We start from the raw sequence: 23,483 nt of genomic DNA, 5'->3' as shown, positions 1-23,483 counted from the left end.
GGCATATTAGTCAAGTCTAGTCTAGTCGAGCTAGCCAGATTTTAAATACATACACTTGTGTACGTACAAAAAATGATTTGGCGATAAATTTTCCCACCACCCTTGTGCCCATTTCACACATAGCCGGGAACCAGGTAAACGGCCCGCATAGCCGATTGCTTGATACACGTTCTTATGGGCGCCTTGAAAACGTATGAAGATAACCGGCTACCCGGGCTTGATTTTTACTAATATAAACCAAAAATGTCTAAGTACAGACTAATTCACAATGAAATTATCTAAAAAATTATATACAAATGAATTCCGTGAGTTAATTGAATTCAATTTTATAGTCGGTCAAAGTCCTGGTTTGTCTCGCAAGTTTAGGGCAAAATTACATTTTTTCAAATATCTCAAGAACGTTTGATTTGTTTGGGATTTTCTTTAAGAATGAATTATAGCACTTTTAATTATCAATCCATTGAAAACAGTAAAAGAGTTGGTATTAAATGTTTTTCTATGCAATAGACCAAATCTAATGGCTGTGCGTCCATCCATTCGATCCGTATTTGTTTAAATACGCATACACAAAATTACACACAAGGCCATAAGGATCAAATAAATTTTTTTGTCATTACTTGCTTTTAACTACAAAAGTAAAAAATGTAGAAAAAGTTCTAATTTTTGAAAAGGTACATTTAAGTCGTTTCTTGACAAAAAAATTAAAAATGTATATTGTATATTATCAAAGGATTTTACCTATACTTTATTTTATTAGTACAAAGTTTGGACTTCATACACTATATGCCTCTTGATTTAGTAAAAAAAAAAAAATCATCAATTTTTTAACTTTTTTTTTCCTTGGTTAGAATTTTAGTCAAAAATATTTTTTAAAATTTTTTAACCATCTTAACTTGACAGAAAATTTAATTTGCTATGCTAAGTGTCTTTGAACCATTTCAAAATTAGGCTGGGTTTTCGAATTAAATAAAAAAAACTGAAAACCGACCAGTGTTACCGTTTTCTAAAAAATGCACCAATGGATTTAGTAGCACTTTTGGTTGGAGTATTCTTTTATGCCAAGGAATCATAATCAGCAATAAAAACTCTTGAACGAATTTGTTCCATTCGAAAGGGTCTATTAAATTAACTATAGGTGATATTATTGTCTCTATTTTTGTCATGTAAAATTTTATTGCCGATCAAACTTCATCTGCAATTTTGCTTCGAAAAAACACAAAGCGAATTCAAATTAATAAAAATTTACAATTTTTGATTTAATTTTTTTTAAAAAAGGTACCTCAAACAATGGACTTCTTTCTTTTTTTAAAATCGCTGCTGCTGTCGTTTGATTAAAATTTAATATTCTTGTATTGGAATTTAATACTTTTATATTAGTTTTTAATAAATTTGTATTATATGTTAATACAATTATATTAAAATGTAATACAATTATATTTAAATGTAATACAATTGTATTAAAATGTAATACAATATATTAAAATGTAATACAAAATATTAAAATCGAACTAAAATTTAATACAAGATTGAAATTTCGGCAGATTAATTTATAACCCACGGATTTTATTTTCTAAATTTTTTTTATTTAGTATTTTATTATTTAGTATTAAAATGTAATATTTCTTGTATTGAAAATTGCTTTAATACAAGAGCTGTATGAAAAAATACTCCAGAATTTTAACCGTGTGGATTTGATTTGTCGTTGTTTTTCCCAGCATACTTAGGGCCATTTTTTTCACTAATGCTCAACTTGAAGCAAACTCTCGAGTTTGCCAACTTGAGAGTTAACTTTAACTCGAGAGTTGAAACGCAAGTTGTACACGGTTAAAAATTCTAGATTTTTTTTTTTTAATATTTTTTGTGTTACATAAAGGGTACACCAGAAATGTATTAAAATTTAATACATGACAAATATTAAAATTTTTTAGTTAATACAAAATGTATTAAAATTTAATATAGTTGTATTAAAAAATAATACAGTTTATATTAGAATTTAATAACAAATGTATTATATTTCAAGTATTGCATATTAAAATTTAATCTTTTTATATTAATTTCTAATAACAATTTTATTAAAAGATACTACAAAAATAATTCAATTCAATACCAAATGCTATTAAAGTTAATAAAATGTATTCACAAACTGTGGCATGTGAAATCTTACTCCCGATCAAAATTCATCTGCAATGCATCGAAAAAACACAAAGCGCCTTCAAATTAGTACAAATTTACAGTTTCTGATTTAATTTTTTTTTTAGAAAAGGTACCTCAAACACTGGATTTTTTTCTTTGGCTGCTGGCGTCGTTTGATTAAAATTTAATGTTCTTGTATTGCAATGTAATAATTTTTATATAAGTTTTTAATAAATTTGTATTACATTTAAATACAATTATAATAAAATGTAATACAATTATATTAAAATGTAATACAAAAATATTGAACTCTAATACAGTGGTATTAAAATTCAATACAAGGTTAGAATTTAACCCACGGGGTTATTTTCTAATAATTTTTGTGTTACAAGTAATTAACTTAATACTTAAATATTGAAATTAAATACAAAAAAGATTAAACATAATTTTAATATTTTTGAAGTATTAAAATGTAATGTTTTTTTGTATTAAAAATTGCTTTAATACAAGAGCTGTATTAAAAAATACTCCAGAATTTTTAACCGTGTAATTTCTTTTTATTCACTAATTATTTTCTCAACTCTCCAGTTGAAGTTAGCCAACTTCAAGTTTGAAAAATATCCTTGGATATTTATGAAATATGAAATAAAAACTTTCATTTATTTAAATTAAATTTGAACTTGTCATATCGATGGCATTGTATTCTATTTTGTGTTTAATTTTTGGGTTTTTGTTTGCTTTTTCGATTTTCGTTTGCTTTGGAGTACTAAATCGTTAACATAATAACTGCCAACAAAATTTTGACAGAAAAATTGAAAAAAAAAAATCTGAAGCAAACTCTCAAGTTTGGTCGGCAAACTTCTAGTTGAGAAAACTGGAAGTTGACCAACTCTCAAGTTTAAAATCGAAAGTTAAAAATTAATAAGGAAATATCAGAACTTAACACCATTTTGTATTATACGTTCTTTACTTCAAACAAAAAAAAATACCTTTAATACTCTCACATGAATAATATGAGCAGTTCGAAGAAAAATATCCAAACTTCCGAACAAAAATATTTACTTTTGGCTGTCAAAATATAATAGAGCCTCCCTTAACCCCTTGTAGCCCCATGTGACATTTCTGTAACAAACCGAAAAAGATCGCTCAAAAGCTGTAAAAAACATATTTTTATTCTTTTAAAGCTTTTTACATAATCTTTAAGAATTGCTTTATCGAAATAATGCGCCATATTTCTAATAAATAGCACCAATAGTTTTTAATTGGCAGTTAATGTTGAAAGTTCGGCTTTTTTGGAAAACAAGCAAATTTATGTAAGAACTACGAAATTCAGAAAAAATATTTTTCGTGCATAAACTAACGGGGTTTTATTTTTGGATTTTAGGAATGCGCCTAAAAATAAATATTAGATAGCTTTTTGTTTGAATTTTTGCATTTATATACAAAAATAAATTATTTAAACTTTTTTTTTTACTGCGTAAATTTCGAAATAACTAAGCAAATAATGAATTTATTGAATTTTTAAAAAATACGTGTTTTATTATATGTAGCTAAAGCCCTTTCGATTTACATTAGTAATTTTAAAATTTACGATGTTGGGTTACAAGGGGTTAAAGAACTGAAGAGCGCTATTATAGACAGAAGACTGAGGATCGCATTGGAACCTGTTACCTCTTCTTTCACCCTCTTGCAACCATCCTTGTATCACTAACGGTTCTCGAGATATTGGCGTTATTTCAACCGTACCCAGTCTTTCCTAATCTGAACAGATGAACCGGCACCTGATAGCTGAATAAATAAGCAAGAATGACTAAAATAACTTTTCTGGGTAACTCCAGATGTTTAAGTGCAATGCATCAAAACATTTTTAAAAAAATCGATTTTTAAAGGAAATTTTTGACAACAAAATCTCGAACTGAAAGAAAAAATCTTTGTCTTTGTCTGTGTCGTATACTTTTTTTCAAAATCTTTGGATAAGTAACAAAGATATGACCATTTTTGTAAAGTACAAAATTTGTTACTTTTTCAGTTTTTGTCTAGGTATAATTTGAAAAGCGAGCTGAATTTAAAAATTTTTATTAAATAATTTTTTGTAGATAATTGAATTTCCAATCGACATGTACCCTTTTCAAAAATTTTTAAACTAAAATATTGTAAAAAACTTTCACAAAGTGAGAAAAACCGACGTATTTGATATCTTAAAACTATGAGAATTCGAAAGAATTTGATTTTTTCTTTCAGTAAGAAATTATAGCCCAGGGAAATTAGTAAATCAAATCGCATTTTTCGCGGGACAAAATTTTGTTCATGGAATGTGTTCGGGTGGTTGTCCTTATCATAAAAGTCAATTTGTTGGGATAATTGGAGGTTGGAAACAGCCGCCATCTTGGAAAAGAGATTGGTATCGTTTTTATTGAATAGCTCCATTGTTATTCATTTTAACAAAAAATGACAAAGGTAAGACTTATTAACAATAAAATTATCTAAAAAATTATATACAAAACAATTTCGTGAGTTGATTAAATAAAATGACATTGACATTTTTCATATATCTGACGAACTTTTGATTTGTTTGAATAATTCTTCAAAAATGAACTATAGTAGGTATTTATAATTATGTAAATATAATTATACTATAATTATAATTAATTTTGCAGATATACGCGTCTTAATATCGATTTCAAATGTCTGACAACTCTAATTTTGTGCTTTATACGGTTTTCGGGGGGTTAAATAACTTAAGTTTTCCACTTAATGTGAATGGGCTAAATTTATGTTATTTCCAATTATAAATATAAAAGCAGATGCTCTATCATTTTTCCTAAATCTGGACACCTCAATCTCTGCGATCGGGTTAATAGAACTCACGATATAAGCTTTTTAACTAACCATATCACGCTTTTCAATTCAAATAAACAAACAAAATCTAAACAAAAAAGCCTCTAAAACATAATCGCATCAACGGCTTATATCTTGAGTTCAATTGGCCACATCCTCAAGATAGGGGTGTCTAGATTTAGGAAAAATATTAAAGCACCAGCTTGTATATTTATAATTTCAAAAAGTATAAATTTAGCCCATTCACATTAAGTGGAAAACTTAAGTTATTTAACCCCCCGAAAACCGTATAAAGCACAAAATTAGAGTTGTCAGACATTTAAATCGATATTAAGACGCGTATGGCTGCAAAACTGCGTACTTATATTTTGGTTATAACTCTACTCTCAAAATTTGCTCGGCCTACTAGCAAAAAACTAGCTTTTTTCTCACTTTTCACTAGTACATGGAGACTTTCGGAGTTGGATAACTTCTACAATATGATGGTTACAATATCGATTGTGGGCTCATTTTATAGATAATTATAAATACAATAGATAAATACATTTTTGAAGAATTGTCCAAACAAATCAAAAGTTCGTCAGATATATGAACAAATGTCATTTTGCCCCAACCTTGCGACACAAACCCGCACTTTAACCAACTATAAAATTTTATTTAATCAACCCACGGAATTGTTTTGTATATAATTTTTTAGATAATTTTATTGTTAATTAGTCTTACCTTTGTAATTTTTTGTTAAAATGAATAACAATGGAGCTATTCAATAAAAACGATACCAATCTCTTTTCCAAGATGGCAGCTGTTCCCAACCTCCAATCATTCCAACAAATTGACTTTTATGATAAGGACAACCACCCGAACACATTCCATGAACAAAATTTTGTCCCGCGAAAAATGCGATTTCACGCCCATATTTTGACTAATTTCCCTGAGCTATTAAGTTTGTCAAAGATTTCCTTTAAAAAATCGATTTTTTTAATGTTTTGATACATTGCACTTAAACATCTAGAGTTACCCAGAATTAATTTTAGCTTTCAGGTGCCGGCCGGTTCTTCTGGTCAGATTGATCGTTCATTACTCAAGATACAGCCCGTATACTAAGTTATGCTGGGGAAAACAAAGACAAAAAACTTTGAACACTCGAAAACTTATCCATAAACACTTATTTTAGATTAGGTTTTCGAGCTTTCTGGGCTCAAATCTATACGAAAAGTATAAGGGCATTTGGTGTTCAAAAAAATTTTATTATTTTGTAAATACAAAGTGTTATCTATCGGATTTTTAAGCGTGTGCAAGGCGCCCTTTTTTAACCCCCATAATTAAGGTTTTACTACCCGATAAGTTAATTTTTTTGAATCTAATCTTGTAATGTTATCACAAGCATTTTATAAAGAAATATAATGCTTGTATATATGTATGTACATATGCATGTACTTACATACATGTTATATTGTTATTTCCATATTTCCTTCTGATCTTGATCTTTGCCTTGAGTGTTTTTTTTAGTAGGTTAATTCTTAACCCTCTACTGCATACGAAGCCAAATATGGTTTTGTCTATTTGTATGCACTTTTCTCTTCTCTGTCACAAAAAAATGGTAAAGATTCAATACAATCCTCTTCTTTGTGTTTCTGAGAACCCATAGAGATAGTTTTTTCGTGTGTCCGACACAAAATAAAGGTGTATTTTATGATCACAGGTGAGTCGATCAGTCGTGTGCATTGAAATCGAAAGTGTAGAATATTTTCATACTTTAAGTGTTAATTACTGTGTTTGTTTGGAAAGAAAACTGGAATTAAAAATTTATTTTTGATGGATTGTCTTATTATGTATGCTATGAACCAATTTTTATTGAAAAAAAATGATTGGCCTGGTCTACGGAGGGCAAAAAGTACGGAAGCCATATTTGGCTTCGTATGCATTAAGGGGTTTTAAATCTACAAAATTTGTTAATTTTTTTTGTTGTAAATTTTGTTCCTTTACATTTTTACTTTGCTTGGAAGCTATGTTTTACTTCAGAAATGGAGCCCCTTCGCTTTTAGAGACATTTTTTTAATGTTAACCCCATTTCCAGGGGCGTAACCACAAAAAATTTAGGTGGAGGGAGGCTCACCTATAATATTTTTCAATCATTTTATTACTTTTTAGTTTTTTTAAGATCTGGGAGTGGGTGAAAATGTTGGAGCAAGACTTACTTCGACAGTGGAAAGAATGTGAACCAGAAAAAATATATGTAACTGAAAAAACAAATTGCTTTTCTCGGTTCCATGGCTTAAAATGAGCCAAATTTGAAGTAATTCTTAACCTTTTGTAATGCAATGTATTTATTTTACTTTATTTTGTTTTTAAATGATAAATATTTATCTTTTTATAATTTTAATTTTATTCTTTACCTAATCTGAATAAATAAAATTAGTAAAATTTCTTACCCCTTAATGCATACGAAGCCAAATTTGGCTTATAAACAAATTTTTTAAATTAATTAATTTAAACAAATTTTTTTAATGTAAACCAATTTGAAACAACCCATAGAACCCATGTAAAGCATTTTTTAATTTTTTCGTCCGCTAATATTAATTCATGCAGTAGAGGGTTAAGAATTTATTAACAACTTAAATGGTATTTTCGAATTAAGTTCAATAAATCAAGATAATACTAAAATTATTTATTATAAGTAGTTGAAATTAATTTATTACTTGTTATAAAATAATTAATTTAGAATTGTGTTTGGCATTCAGTTTGCAGTTAATAAAGTTTCTTATAAATTTCGCAAGTTTCTTTAGTAGTTTTTAATTTTAAGTTAAGAACGGTTCTATTTTCGTTTGCATTACCATGATGCAGTACGGTAGAATATTAGTTATTGGAAATTTACTTGCAACATTTGCATATGCTGCTGTTGTTCCTCTTTCAAACTCAAGTGTTCAAAACAATTTAATTGATGAAACCAAAAGCCACTGGTGGCAAACTGCTTCATTTTATCAAATTTATCCAAGATCCTTTAAGGACAGTAGTGGTGATGGTGTTGGTGATTTAAGAGGTATTTAACTAAGGCAATACATTTTTTTTAGTAACCTGTCTAAAGAAAATCAATGCAAAACCGCCGTTTTTTTTTATTTTGATATAGGTTTGGCTTTTTTTTTTTTTAGTGATTATCTATCATATTTTGATAAGAGTTTTTCTTGTCACCTATTCAGATTTCAATTTAATAAAAAAAACATCTTCCTAATATTTAATTTTTTTATTTATTTATGTTGACCAACACGTTTTTTTTCAATTGTTGACAGATGCTTTTCGTTCAAACTCTCAGTTAAATGTGTACGCTGGACTTGTTGTTGTTCATGTTGAATGTCAGTGAAATGTCATTTTTGGATTCGACTGCCATTTTACTGTCAACAAAATAGAACATTCGTAATATCTCTACCGAGGAGATTACCACTTTTCTCCCTGAAAACTGTTTAATCGTTTGAAACTAATTGCACATATGAGGCGTTCAAAATAATAATGGGTGAACGGTGAAGTCCTTTCTCTGTACGTTGGATGTTTTATAAGGTCTTAAATATTAGGGGTTTCGTTTCATATCAAATAGGTCTGTTTAGTTCCTTTAGTTCCTGAGGAAAAGCAATTTTTAATAAATGTTATCTTCTACGTTGGCTATAGGTCTTGTATTGGTTTTAATTTTTCTTTTTCGTCGATGTTTCGACTCAGGACTCAGGAAGAAAAATAATTCTAAGAATTGCTATTATAATTTAAATTTTATACTTATCTTTCTTATAACTCTGGCTTGATTTCTTGGTATTAGTACAGGAAAGATAGACTTTTTCGTGGAACGAAATATAGGACGGCTGAATTTTTCAAATCTGAAAGAGGGGTGTTAGAAAAGCTTAAGTCCTGGTTTTCGGGACGCCACCCCCCTGGCGAAATCCGCCATTTTGAAAAACGCGAATCGCTCTATATCTCCAAAACTATGTGTCCTAGAGAAATGGTTATCAGACCAAAGATCTTGGAAATTTATTTATCCTTTTCTTTGTAGTACATTATTTTTCTGAGCGGGCAATAGTTTTTAGGTTATGTTGTTTTAAATTTTATTTTTTCGTTTTTTTTTAAGTTTCTATCATTCCCGGTAATAGTAACATAATTTTTGAAACAGTAAAGTTATAGACCATCAAATTTCCAATAGTTTGGTATATTTTTGAAAGTCATGCGATGTATGAGTCGAAAGTTATTGGTCTGAAAACTATAGTCTAAGTACAGGAAAGTTAGTAAAAAAAACAGGTATTTTGTGGAACGAAATATAGGGAGGCTGATTTTTTCAAATCTGAAAGAAGGGTATTAGAAAAGCTTAAGTCCTGGTTCTCGGGAAACTAACCCCATGGCGAAATCCACCATTTTGAAAAACGTGAATTGGTCTATATCTTCCTACTTAACTATTGGCTTGACCGAATAAGTTACTTAACCAAAGTAATATAAATATCTTTTCTTTTGTATTCACTTTTTTTCTGCGTGGACAACACTTTTGAGGTTATGTTGTTTTATTTTTTCGTTTTTTTTTTTTTTTAATTTTCTCAGTCTCTATGATAAAACGTAATTTTTAGCATCATTAAAGTTGTAGAACATCAAATTTCCATTAATTTGTTATCCTTTTGAAGATTATATGAATTTTCAAACCAAAGATACGGAATAATATTTCAATATTTTCAAAAAATATATAAGATAAGATGAAACTTTGAATATTGTGATACACATATTTTGTTTTTTAGTCAAACATCCAACTTTTATGGTACTAAAAAATTTTGTTTCTTTCATAGAGACTGAGAAAAATTAAAAAGCCGAAAAAATATAAAATAAAACAACATAACCTCAAAAGTGTTGTCCTCTCTGAAAAACAGTGAATGCACATGAAAAGATATTTATATTACCTACAACTTTAATTGGGTAACTTATTCGGGCAAGTCAATAGTGTAGCAGATATAGACCAATTCACGTTTTTCAAAATGGTGGATTTTGTCATGGGGTTGGTTTCCCGAGAACCAGGACTTAAGCTTTTCTAATACCCTTCTTTCAGATTTGAAAAAATCAGCCTCCCTATATTTCGTTCCACAAAATACCTGTTTTTTTACTAACTTTCCTGTACTTAGACTATAGTTTTCAGACCAATAACTTTCGACTCATACATCGCATGACTTTCAAAAATATACCAAACTATTGGAAATTTGATGGTCTATAACTTTTCCTGTTTCAAAAATTATATTACTATTACCGGGAATGATAAAAAATTAAAAAAACCGAAAAAATAAAATTTAAAACAACATAACCTAAAAACTATTGCCCGCTCAGAAAAATAATGTACTACAAAGAAAAGGATAATTAAATTTCCAAGATCTTTGGTCTGATAACCATTTCTCTAGGACACATACACTTAGGAGCAAAAAAACGGAATCAAATAAATTATATTATATTAAAAACAAAAATTGCCATGGATAAAATATTTTTATTCAAAGTCTCATGGTCTCATTTTAAAGCTTGTATTTTTTACTTTGAATTGTTGGTAAAAACATAAAAAAGCATACGATAGTGTTACCGCTATCTGTCAATAAATTGCACTTAATTTTTGTTTTAATATTAAATTTTCCAGATACTCTCCGTTTCAATTTCAGTCTTTTTTTTGCAACGATAATATTAGTGTTGTCTGTCAATGAATTGCACTTAATTTTTTTTAAATGTTAAATTTTCCAGATAATTTGTGTTTTAATTTCAGTTTTTTTTTTTCCTTACATACTTCATTTATGTTGGATGGATGGAACCAACGAACGGATTTTTGAGTTCTTAGCATTGCTTTTGTTTCATTAAAGCTTTTGTTTCAAGCTTTTCAATGGTACCATTAACATTCATGTGTGTCGATTACTTCACGACCAATTATCGTTTTTACAGAACGCAAAATTTGATTCCATTTTTTTGCTCCTAAGTGTAGTTTTAGAGATATAGAGCGATTTACGTTTTTCAAAATGGCGGATTTCGCCAGGGGGGTGGCGTCCCGAAAACCAGGACTTAAGCTTTTCTAATACCCCTCTTTTAGATTTGAAAAATTCAGCCGTCCTATATTTCGTTCCAAAATATGCCTGTTTTTTTACTAACTTTCCTGTACTATATTGGATTTTGCTTTTGTTTGAATATTTTTAAATCAATAACAAAATTTGAAAAAGACGTTTTTAATCATTGAAATTTCAAAATATAAAAACTTTTTAATTTGATAAGAAATTCAAAAAAATTTGTTCTTATCAAATTTAACTCTAAGAAATTACAGTACCTTGCCATATTATTAGGCTGAAGCGAAAAAAATACAATTTTTCGGTTCAGTTTTTGCTCAGTTTTTAAAGTTTTTGTCGAAATATCTTGAATTTTTGTGTCCCATTTACTTGCACATATCATGTAGATACGGATTGACTTGAAAAAAGTTTAAAAATTAATACTTTTTGATAAAAATAACGTACAAAAGGGAATAAGCTCCAAAAAACGTACCCTGTGGAATTCACGCCCGGATAATTACCAGACCGGTCCAATACTTAATTTCTTGTACCGAGGAATAACGTGACATTCTTAACTTTATGGCAAGGACCCAATCTTGCATGAATATAGAAGCTTAGAGCCTCGAGCCTATTCCGAAATCGTAGAGTCAAAACGTTCCCAAGCTCCTTTTTGTGTTGGTCTGGAGTTATGGCGTTTTCCACAATATAAAAAGAACTCCATCCTTTCCCTGAGATAGTACAACAGCCAATAATGACCAGAGGATGTTTTTTTATTGGAATAATGTACTTTGAATAGCTGTGCTCGTCTGGTCTTATAAGAAAGAAAAAAAAAAATACTTTCTTATTTTATGTTTAACCGTTACAAATTACTCTCATCAGTTAGAAAAATGTTCATTTTGTCAAAATACTTTTTCCGACGCACGGATCTGCTAAATTAGGCGAGAGCGGAAGTTTTCTATATAAAAATGGAAACAAATTATGTATATTAATTATATGATTAAAACTACTGTTACATTACTTCACCTATTCAACATGCTCGAAGCATGTTGAATAGGTGATTACTCTTAATTTTGAATTGCAGCTGGTCTCCAAGTGTGATGACTGATGTTATCCGTGAGGGAGGTTAGATGGGACGGACATATTGAAGTTTAAATTCGTTCATGTAGCCGATGTAGTTGATGCACATAGGTACACACAAAGAAAAAAATAACTATTTTAATAGTTAAAACCGGTATAACTATTTTAAATAGTCATTTGACTACACTGAGGGAAAAAAACAACTTAAAAGCAACGAAAACCACTTTGATTCAACTATTTTTCGGAATGATTTTGCGTTGACGACGAAAATTTTAAAATCAGAGTAGAACATCGTTAGTTTAAAGTGGTTTACCGTTATAAAACATCTTTAAATCGAAGTTGTTTCAACTTTAAAAAAAGCATCAATTTATTAAAAAAAAGAAAATATGGGCAGCCGCTGGGGATCGAACCCAGAACTCTTGGGTTACGAGGCGAGTGCCTTTTTTTTTAATTATTTTTTTTTTTAATTCATTTTTATTTTTCATCATCTTAAAACTATCTTAAAGCTAGACAAAAATTCTTAAAAACTAGCCTACTTATCAATTACTTACAACTAACTTACTGGCCCTATATGGGCACTCTAAGTTATTCTTCACTTTTCTTAATACTAATGCCTTTCGGCCTTAAAACTAATTTAATTCAAATAGTATTTCAAGGTTTTATTTTTTCCAAGAAATAATTTCTAAAAAAAAAAATTGGATTCTGATAATTTTTTTGTTTATTTTAAAACTTAAAAACTAATTAAAACTACTTAAAAACTAATTAAAACTACTTAATCTACTTAAAACTACTTAAAAACTAGAACAGCCACAGCAAGCAATTTTTTATTTTTTGTATTTTTTTTTATTTATTATTTTTTTTTTTATTTATTATTTTTTTTTTTATTTTTTGTATTTTTGTCCCTACTGTCCCGACTGTCCCTACTTAAAACTAAACACCTAAAACTATGTAAGCCGGCCAAGGCATAAAAACAAAGACCACTTTAACTATTTGCACTATTATGAAGCCACTAAAACTGGTTCTCCTGCCTTACCCCATCTCTTCGGTCCCGATCGGACACAGTCCTACTGTGTCCGATCTAGTGCGAGGATGTCCCCGTCATACAGCAGTCGCCTGTCCACGGTTCTTCGTTCGAGGGTACCGAGTTCAAGTCACAGTTGTGGCATGTAAATTTTTCTTTTTTTTTTCTTTAATATTCTTTTTTTTTTTATTTTAAAAATTTAAGTGATACAAAATGTAATTACCGTGAACACTTTTTCAGAAGTAAAATCTCACATTTAATGCATGATTATCAATTTTTTTTTTCAAATATCTTACTTTCTCGCATCCTTTTTGCTTGTGAGTAATTTTGGCAGTTCAATCGAAAAATTATCTCGATAATTTTCTTACAGACACAGTTTTATTCACATTTTTCCAGTCTGTCAAGCATTTTGATTCAGAAATGTTTCAAGGCGAGAAAATTTTGTTTATAGAAACAAACGAATGTGAGAAAATGATTTTTGTGTCGATTCACATTATTTTTGTTCCGATTTGCGTGTTTCATGCGAGAAATTTCTCGATGCGAGAGTTACAGAACGTAGGTACAGATTCGGGTGTTCTGTGCAGACCAAGGCAACGTCTAAGACACTGCCTCTCAAACACCCGACACTTTTCCATTTGAGATGGAGCAACGTTGAACCACACAGGGCTTCCATAGACAATCATCGGCCGGTTGAGGGCCATGTAGCAAATCACCTTAGCCCTGGTGTCAAGCCGACTGCTATAAAACAGCCGTTTCGTCAGGGCAAAAGCTCCCCTAGCCCTGGCCAGAGCAGCATCCATATGTCTATTGAAATATAGATATTGATCTAGCCAGATGCCAAGATACTTTACTACACTTTTACTCGGCAGTGGATGTCCGTGTGGTCCAGTGATCGCCAGCTTCCGCCAGTTCCTTCGCGTATCCCCTGAGGCCCTAGCCAAGGGAGTCCTAAATAGAATCGTTTCTGATTTCTGAAAGTTGATTTTCAACTTCCAGTCATCACAATATCGCTGAATTTTGTCAAAGTCACGTTGCCAGAGAATTCTGATGACCTCAACTTTTGGAGCTGTTCTGTACGCAATTAGATCGTCAGCATACGCAATTGCCTGAGTTAGACTTCCTATCAGATCGCTGGTGTAAATACTAAAGAGAATCGGTGAGTTCATCGCTCCCTGTTGAAGACCATTTTTTATATTAAAAACTGAAGTAGAAGTTACATTGCCACTTTTGACAACAAGCGTTCTACCATTGAGCATGTCATAAAGCATATATAAGAGTGGTTTACTTATACCAAGTCTTGTTAATTTAAGATAGAGATAGAGACCTTCTAACCAAACGGTGTCGAAAGCTTTTTCCAAATCAACAAGACAGGCACCCGTGCACTGTTTTTTAGATTTGTTCCACTGAATATCAGATACAAGTTTAGACGCGGCATGAATAGTGTCATGCCCTGCCTTAAACCCGAATTGATTATCCGGTATGATATTGTTGTCCTCAGCCCACTGAGACAGAGCCCTATTGATAACTTTTTCAAATACTTTGATGATACTTGGAAGGAGACTTATCGACCGGAGATTTGCCGGATTGGAGTTGTCCTTTCCCTTTTTCGGTAGAGGATGTACCACCGCTGTTTCCCAACGCTTTGGATAAAATGCATTATTCAGAGCGTTGTTGAACAGGGTGGCATAAATGTCAATAGCTTCTTGCGGTAGATGTCATAGTACAATATTGGATAGGTATACCATATAAAAACAATATTGTCTGAAAAACAATATTGTTTTAATATAAATTTTGATCTTATTTTAAATAGTGTCAACGATAGTATCGATAGTTTAACCACCAATTTTTACGTAGCCATTTTCGAATGTTTTTACCAGTCAGTACCGTATTCACATAAGAAAAATATGTCTTCTTCACCCCCCATGGTATTCAAAGGAGCTTCGTTCTCTACGCAACTCCCGAAACGCTCTATGGAAGAAATATTTAAGATCTAGATCAGACATGGATTTTTCTGTTTATATGGATGTAAGCAATGAATTTTCGAGCCTTTCAAAACTTCTCTACGATGACTACATCAATCAAATGCAATTTGATTTAATTTCAAACCCTAAGCGTTTTTGGCAATTTATTAATCTAAAAAGAAAGTCAGATGGTTATCCTAATACCTTAAATTATTTAAATCACTCTTATAGTGATTCTAAAGTTATAACTAATTTATTTGCCAATTTTTTCAGCCCTGCGTTTTCTGATAGTAACTTTGTGCCTTCACCTACATGAATAACTGTAACCAAACATCTTAAGTATCAACTAATATTACTGTTGAAGACGTGATACAAAAAATTTATAAACTTAAGAATGATTTCTCATCGGGTCCTGATGGCTTGCCCGTGATTGTACTAAAAAAATGTGAAGCCCATTTAGCCTCACCTATTGCCACTCTGTTTCAAAAATCCATAACTCTAGGGTTTTTTCCATCAATCTGGAAGGATTCATTCATCATCCCTATTCACAAAAAGGGGTGCAAAAGTGATATTGCTAACTATAGACCAATTGCCAAATTATCGTGCATCCCAAAACTTTTTGAAAGTATTATCTTCGACACACTTTATTTTAATTGTAAATCATTGTTTTCAGCCAGACAACACGGTTTTCTGAAAGGCAAGTCTACGAACATTAATTTAACCGAGTTTGTATCGTACACTTTGAAATCATTAGAAAATAAGAACGAAGTTGATGTCATTGCTACAGACTTTAGCAAGGCGTTTGATAGAATATCCCATAAAATTATATCGTTTAAACTTAAAGCTCTAGGATTTCCTCCCGGTTTTATTCAATGGATGAATTCATACCTTTATAATCGTAAATATCAAGTACTTTTTAGATCTTCAATCTCAGATCCATTTATTGCAAAGTCGGGCGTCCCACAAGGAAGTCATTTAGGCCCCATAATTTTTATTTTGACAATCAATGACGTAGAATCAGTCATTCAGCATTGTGAAGTCTCTACGTACGCAGATGATATGAAAATCTTTAGGACAATTTCATCGTCAAACGACCCTTTGCTTTTGCAAATTGATTTAGAGCCGTTTTCTTCACTAAAAGTTGAAGTCAACTTGAGGATTTTTATTCTCAACTTGAGATTTTGTTTTTCTTCACTCAAAGTTGACAGTTCCAACTTTCGATTCTCAACTTTAGAGTTTATCAACTTGAGATTTTCTCAACTCTCGGAAAAATTAAAGTTGGGCTAGCAAACTTGAGATTTTGTAGGAAAACATCATATATTTTTTTTTCTTTTAAATTGTATGATAATGTAATGATTCCTCTTTTTAAAAATGGAAAATTAAACTAAAAGATATCTAGTAAAAAAATGGCTCTAATTTTTTTTATTTTTTTAAAGAAAAATATTAAATTGTATTCGCTTTTTCATTCAATTCAGCAATTGTTGCACTTTTTAGTTAATTTATGAACATATGTACATTATAATATATTTTCGAATCACTGACAGTTGTAAATTATGAATATATTGATCATTTCACATCCCGTAAATTTTTTTTTATATCGCTTCAAAATTATTGCTACCAAATAGAATCTTTTGAAAAAAAAAATCAACACCAAATAAAAAAACAAATTTATCCACCGATTTTTAATTTGTTTTAAAACAAATTCGATAGAAATTAGACAATTAAACAAAACAAATGACATTTAAAATTTATTTTAAATTTATTTGAATAAAATGTCACAAATATCCCAGGGATATTTTGTTTAACTGAAAGTTGGCCAACTTTTGTTTTTCAAACTCGAGAGATGAGAACAAAATAGTGAAGAAAACAAATGTTCAACTTTTGCTTCTACTCTCGAGTTGAAGTCAACTCTAAAGTTCGCCAACTTTGGAGTTTGCTTCAAGTTGAGCAATAGTGAAGAAAATGGGCCTTAGACAATTTCTTTGTTTGGTGTCAGAAAAATAACTTAGATCTTAATGTTGAAAAATGCCAAGCAATCACATATTCCCGTAAACGACTCCGTCCTCCACCACGTGACTATTTTATCAATGAATGTATTGTTTCAAGAGTAACAACCATTAAGGATTTGGGTGTAATTTGTGATGATAAACTTAACTTCAGATCCCACTATGACAATATTGTATCTAGGGCTAATTCTGCTTTAGGTTTCGTCAAGCGCTGGTCTAAAGAGTTTTCTGATCCTTACGTTACGAAATCACTTTATACCACGTTTGTGAGGCCTTTACTTGAATATGCTAGCCAAGTCTGGTCCCCTTATCACCAAGTCCACATCAAGAGAATTGAAGCAGTACAGCGTAAATTCCTCCGTTTTGCCTTAAGAGGACTTCCGTGGGTTGATAATTTCAACTTGCCCCCTTATCAAGAACGTTTGCAACTCATCAACTTACAATCTTAAGAAAAACGTCGCGAAGTTGCCGATGTTATTTTCATACACCCAATTTTATGTAATGTAATTGAAAACTCCACCCTCCTTGAGCAAATTAGTTTTAACGTAAGTTCCCATTCTCTCAGAACGACCCCGCAATTTCATCAAGCTCTTCATAGAACTGATTATGGCAAAAATGAACCGATTACGAGAATGTTAAGGAATGTTAATAAAAATTGTAATATTTTTGATTGCAATAACAGCGAGATCACACAAAAAACCTACTATATGGTATTTCATAGCCCTCTTGGACCTAAAGATTAGTAAATAGTGAAATAGTAAAAGAGAAACTGAAACTGGACTTTTTATTTTTTGTTTTTTTACTGATCTAACAAGTGCTTAAGCATGCTTTTTTATTTTATTTATTGTTTTTTTTTTTTTCTACACTTTTTTAATTTTTTACTTATTTTTAAATTTTAACCTTATTTAAAACTTTATTTTAATTTTTTTTCTATATGGTGGAATGCTTTCCCATGCTCTTATATAGATACATATTTATTTTTACATTTTGTATCTGCTTGTAATAAGCAGCCCCGCTCTTAATGAATCGAAGATGAGCTTGAGCTCTACCTTCGTAACTAGCAGAGTGTTAGCCCCAGCATGCTCGGCGATGATGGCGTTTGCCAAGTGCTCTTCATTAAACCCGGTAAAACCGCGATTCTCTGATCGCCATTGCGTAATATAATTACGTAGATAGAAGTGATGAAGGAGGGCTCTGTTTTCCAGGTCGTGGTTCAGGTTAATGCTAGCATTAACCTTGTACACTTGCTGGAAGGCAGCTCCCACCGCCTCCGAAACCTTCGTTTCGCGTCCGCGTTAGAAGTTATAGAGGTCAAAAGGTCACAAAAATCAGTTTTTCGCTCATATCTCGTGACCTGTTGCTCGGAGGTCAAAAGGGGTCTATGGAAAATCTGTTCGTCATAAAATTATCTACAAATATTGCCTTTATAAAAAACATAAGTTTGTTGGCTTGCTTGTTTTTTTATTTTTAATCAAATGCTCTCTTTTTTGTTCCCTTTTTTTCAAAGTTCTCTTTTTTTAAACTATTAGAGAACAAAATGTTCTCTTTTTAGAAAGGTCTCAGATGGACACCCTAATGATAAGGTCATTTTTTACAAAAGACATAACTTGTGTGAATTGAATTGTAAATAAGAATCACATCTCATTAGTCAAGTCAAAGAATGTCTATTCCATTGCTTAGAAATCTATTTTAAACTCATATCAGCATAATTTATAAAATTATTGCGACATTGTTGCTACCATATTTATTATTATTATTTTTATCTAAAAATTAATACCGTTTAATTATTAATAAAATGTTCAAATAAACTCAAAAGAATTTTATTTTGCTCATAAAAAGTGATTAGAAGTAAATCATTTACAGCTATAAAAATGTGGTGTTTAATTTCATCTCAAAAGTTCAAACCCTCAACACAGAAAAACTGTTTGATGAACAAATCTGTAACTTTGCAGATTGTTAAACTTCAATAACTAAGTCTCAGTTTAATCTTATCGCCCAGAGTTATAAAATTGTGGTACAACTAAATGACCGTAAAAAATGCCTATTTTTATAGCTTTTATAAATTGATCTAGGTCATATCAGTGGGAATTAGCTTCACTAGAAAAATGTGAAATTATTTCCCATGTGAAGGTAGTTCCCGTGAAGTAAGTTCCCTGCACCACCTATTTATAATATAACGTAATTTATTTTAATGCAGGTATCGCAGAAAAGTTGCCATACCTTAAGGAGATCGGTATCACAGCGACATGGTTGTCTCCTATTTTCGCATCTCCTATGGCAGATTTTGGCTATGACATCTCAAATTTTTACGAAATCGATCCAATGTTCGGAACAATGGAAGACTTTGAAGCGCTTATAAAGAAAGCTAATGAAGTTGGTGTAAAGATTATCTTAGATTTTGTTCCAAATCATTCCAGTGACGAATGTGAATGGTTCCAAAAGTCTGTTGATCGTGATCCCGTATTCGAAAATTTTTATGTTTGGCATCCTGGAAAAATTGTAAATGGTACTCGAAAACCTCCAACTAACTGGGTGAGTATTTTCCGGGGAAGCGCATGGAAATGGAACGAAAAACGCCAAGAATATTATTTGCATCAATTTGTGGATAAACAACCCGATTTCAACTACCGTAATCCTACTGTCAGACATTATATGAATGTAAGTTGCTCATGCTCAATGCTCATAGATGAAAAAAGTTATATCTTTATACTGCATGGAAACATATTCTTGTAGGAAATCTTACGATTTTGGCTGAAAAAGGGAGTTGCCGGTTTTCGATGCGATGCTGTACCAAACGTTTTTGAAGTTGCTCCAGATGCCGAAGGTAATTATCCTGATGAGCCCGTAAACGAAGGGGCTACTGACCCAGATGATCATGGATACACAAAACACATCTACACTAGTGATCAACCGGAAACAATAAATTTGGTCTATGAGTGGAGGAAGGTATTAGATGATTTTACAGCTGAGAATGGAGGAGATGACAAGTAAGTTACATATTTCTAAGATGATTCAACTTATTAATCTTTAAATGCTTAAGGATTTTAATGATTGAAACATGGTCTGAAATCGACATTGTTATGCAGTATTATGGCAATGAAACTGCTGAAGGTGCTCAAATGCCATTCAATTTCCAAATGATATCTCGATTGAATAGTAACTCGAATGCTTATTACTATGCTGAAACTATAAATCTCTGGATGGATAAAATGCCCAAAGGTCGAACAGCGAACTGGGTTGTAAGTTAACTTCATATTATTTTGCAAAGTAATGTTTTTTTATTTAAAATTTTCTGTATCTTTAAGTTGGGAAACCACGACAAAAATCGCGTTGGTACTCGCTTGGGGGCCGAACGAATTGATCTGTTGAACATGTTACTTTTAACTTTACCCGGCTGTAGTGTAACTTATCAAGGCGAAGAAATTGGTATGACCGATGTTTGGATATCATGGAATGATACCGTTGACCCACAAGCTTGCAATGCTGACGAATCAGTGTATTTAGAAAAGTCGCGAGATCCTTGTCGCTCACCATTCCAATGGAGCGATGAAAAAAATGCAGGGTTCACAACTGGTTCCAAAACTTGGTTGCCTATTTCAGACTTGTACCGCGATGTAAATGTAAAGAAGGAACGTGGAGTACAGCTCAGTCATCTTAATGTTTATAAAAAAATGCAAGCATTGCGTCATGATAAGACTATTAAAAATGGTGACTCCGAAGTCAAGCCAATCAATGAAAATGTTTTAGCTATTAAGAGGTACGTTTCTAATTAATTTAATTAACTTTGTTGTCTTATTAATATTATGTTAATTTTTTTTTTGTTTCTTAAAGGTCACTAGCAAATTACCCAACTTACGTCATATTGTTGAATATAAATAAAACTGTTGAGACGCTTGATTTGCATGCAGTTTTTAATAATTTGTCAACCGAAATGGAATATGTTATAGTCACAGCAAAATCAATTCGTCGAGTCGGAGATAGGGCTTATGCAGACCAAATAATTTTGCTTCCAAATGAAGCAGTTGTTTTGAGGACAGTGAAATAAACCTAAGAAAATAGAACAAAATATATTCTTACTAACATTATAGAATTGTTTTAATTTTTATTTTGTTTCTTATAAACCAGAGTATATGCGACATATCTAACGATTTTGTTTATGCCGTTTAATGATTAATTGCTTAAGAATTTTAGCTAATTTTTATTGTTAATTTTCCACAATGGGAATTTAATTTAACTTCTATTGAATCCTAAATAGTTGCTGTCGTAGAATAAGATTGACTATAACCTTACCATACCAATGATGAAGATGGTGAGAGTAAAAAATACAAAGCTTTTATTAAAACCCAGGGAGGGCTACTTGTTACAAATACCATTACGTAATAGTTTGGTAGATATAACAAATTATTGAGAATACGACACAGATATATTGACGATGTTGTGGCCTATGGCAATAGCTAAGTTATAAAGATATGACTATTTTCGACTGTTTTTTTTTTAAGTTTCGGATTTTTGTCTATAACTTGAAAAGCAAGCCGAATTTGAAATGTTTAATGTAATTATTTGTAGATAATTAAGTTTCCTATAGAAATGGATCCTTTTGAAAAAGTTTTAAATTAGTAACTATACCTACTGTAAGAAAATTAAGAAAAACTATTCACACAGAAAAGTTATTCTTAGTGTTTCTCACTTTTTTATTCAGCTTTTAGGTGCTAGTATTTTTGTTCAGATTGGTCGTTTATTACTCAAGATATAACCCGAATGCTAAGTACCTATGCCAAGAAAAACAACGACAAAAAAACTGTAAAAAAGCAGGTTAAAAGTGTAAAAATAATTACGGGACTTTTTTTTTAAATTTTACATCCAAAACAGTTTGGAAAAAAAAAAGGTTTTAATTGAAAAGAAGAAAAGCTCCTTTTTTATCAGATTTTTACTTTTTTGGCTTCAATGTTGATAGTCGTAAGAGCCCACAGTAGATTTTGAGAGTGGAGTTATAACCAAAATGTGAGCAAGCAATTTTATAGCCTTATGCGTTTTAAAAACAAATTCAAAAGTCTGGCAGCTTTAAATCGAAAAAATATTCTATTATCTTTGCTTTAATATTTATCTGAATTCTACATATCTACCCCTTCCCGCCAAGACATGTCGCTTAGTTCATAATTAAAATTGGCGCTTACGAAAATTTTGCGGGAAGGGCTCGATATTTCACCATTCTAAAAACCAATTTAATAGTCAGTTTAAAGGATAACGCTCGGTTAAATTTTATAGTTGGGAAACTAAACTTTAAAATTTAACCAAGCGTTAGCCTTCAAACCATTGAAAAATTACAATTTTAATTATTCAATGCCTTCAAACTGACTATTAAATTGGTTATTTTTATGGTGAAATATGTAGAATTTAGTTAAATTTTAAAGTGAACTTTAAATTTGATCATTAGTACGAACCAATGTCAGTTTTAATTCCAAAGATCGATAGGGCCCTATTTAAAAGGCTTAAATCCAATTTATCACCACCTGACCATTTTTTTTTAATGGATTTATGCACTAAAATGCATTGTTTGGGATATTTTGCTTATAAGCGAATATCTAAGCTCCAGTATTTCACCATACCCTTCATCCGCAAGTGAATTTTTGATTATCGATGGTTTAGCCTCGTGCGAACTCAGCCAATTCAATGGAATAACAAATCGCTTCGATAAAATTCTGGACTTACATTATTTTTTCTACAAATACTATACACACTAGGTTGGTTCTAAATCTGGCAAAAAAATGCTCTAATTTTTTTCAAATTTTTGTCTCTAACCCTTACTGGCCCTATTTTGATAAGAAGTTTTTAATTTTTTGAATTTTTGCTATAACACTATTACAGCTCTCATTTTTGAACTAATCAACGAAAATACTTCGCAAATAAAGCGTCTCTGAACACTCTACAGTCTTATAATTGGTAAAATTTAGATAGTTTGTTTATAAACAAAGAGGCAGATTTTTCATTCCGCTCATTACGAGAAAAGTAAGCAAAATTTCGGCATGGTCTATTTTTTTTTTTATGATGATTTCTCCATCATTTTCAATTACCTGAATGAAATGACATTCTTCTCTCTATCTTTCTCCCTCTCTCTCGTTCCACATTCGTGTAGTGCGGCTGAAGAAAGAATCTCTGACGGTACGTCTGAAATTGGACTCTAGGGTAAACTGATGAGCATTCCTTGAAGTGCGAGTATCACGGGTGAACTGTTTGAGGGGAGGAATGCAACTAGCTATTTCTTCTGAGCATTGCCCTTCAAGCAAACAGGTCCGACCTCGGTCCGAATCCGCTCCGCCTGAGGCGGAGCTGAGTCCGACTTCGGATCAGAAACTGGTCCGAAGGCGGCTCAAATTAGTATGGAAATTATAATCACCGCGAAGTCGATTGCATATGTATTGGT

At 31.2% G+C, this 23,483-nt stretch overlaps 1 protein-coding gene across 1 annotated transcript; it reads left to right on the top strand.

Moving 5' to 3' along the window:
- Window positions 1-7,747: 7,747 nt before the first annotated feature.
- On the top strand, window positions 7,748-21,152 carry LOC129916383 (maltase A3-like). Its single transcript, XM_055996283.1, has 6 exons — window positions 7,748-8,011; window positions 19,260-19,720; window positions 19,796-20,049; window positions 20,103-20,301; window positions 20,368-20,819; window positions 20,894-21,152. Exons 1-6 carry the CDS (start codon window positions 7,807-7,809, stop codon window positions 21,105-21,107), a joined length of 1,785 nt encoding a protein of 594 aa, XP_055852258.1. The 5' UTR covers window positions 7,748-7,806; the 3' UTR covers window positions 21,108-21,152.
- Window positions 21,153-23,483: the final 2,331 nt, after the last annotated feature.

The sequence above is a fragment of the Episyrphus balteatus genome, chromosome 1, assembly GCF_945859705.1.
Source record: "Episyrphus balteatus chromosome 1, idEpiBalt1.1, whole genome shotgun sequence".
NCBI classification, from domain to species: Eukaryota; Metazoa; Arthropoda; class Insecta; order Diptera; family Syrphidae; genus Episyrphus; species Episyrphus balteatus.
The sequence above is the reverse complement of the archived record's forward strand: the minus strand, read 5'-3'. Positions and strand labels throughout refer to the sequence as shown.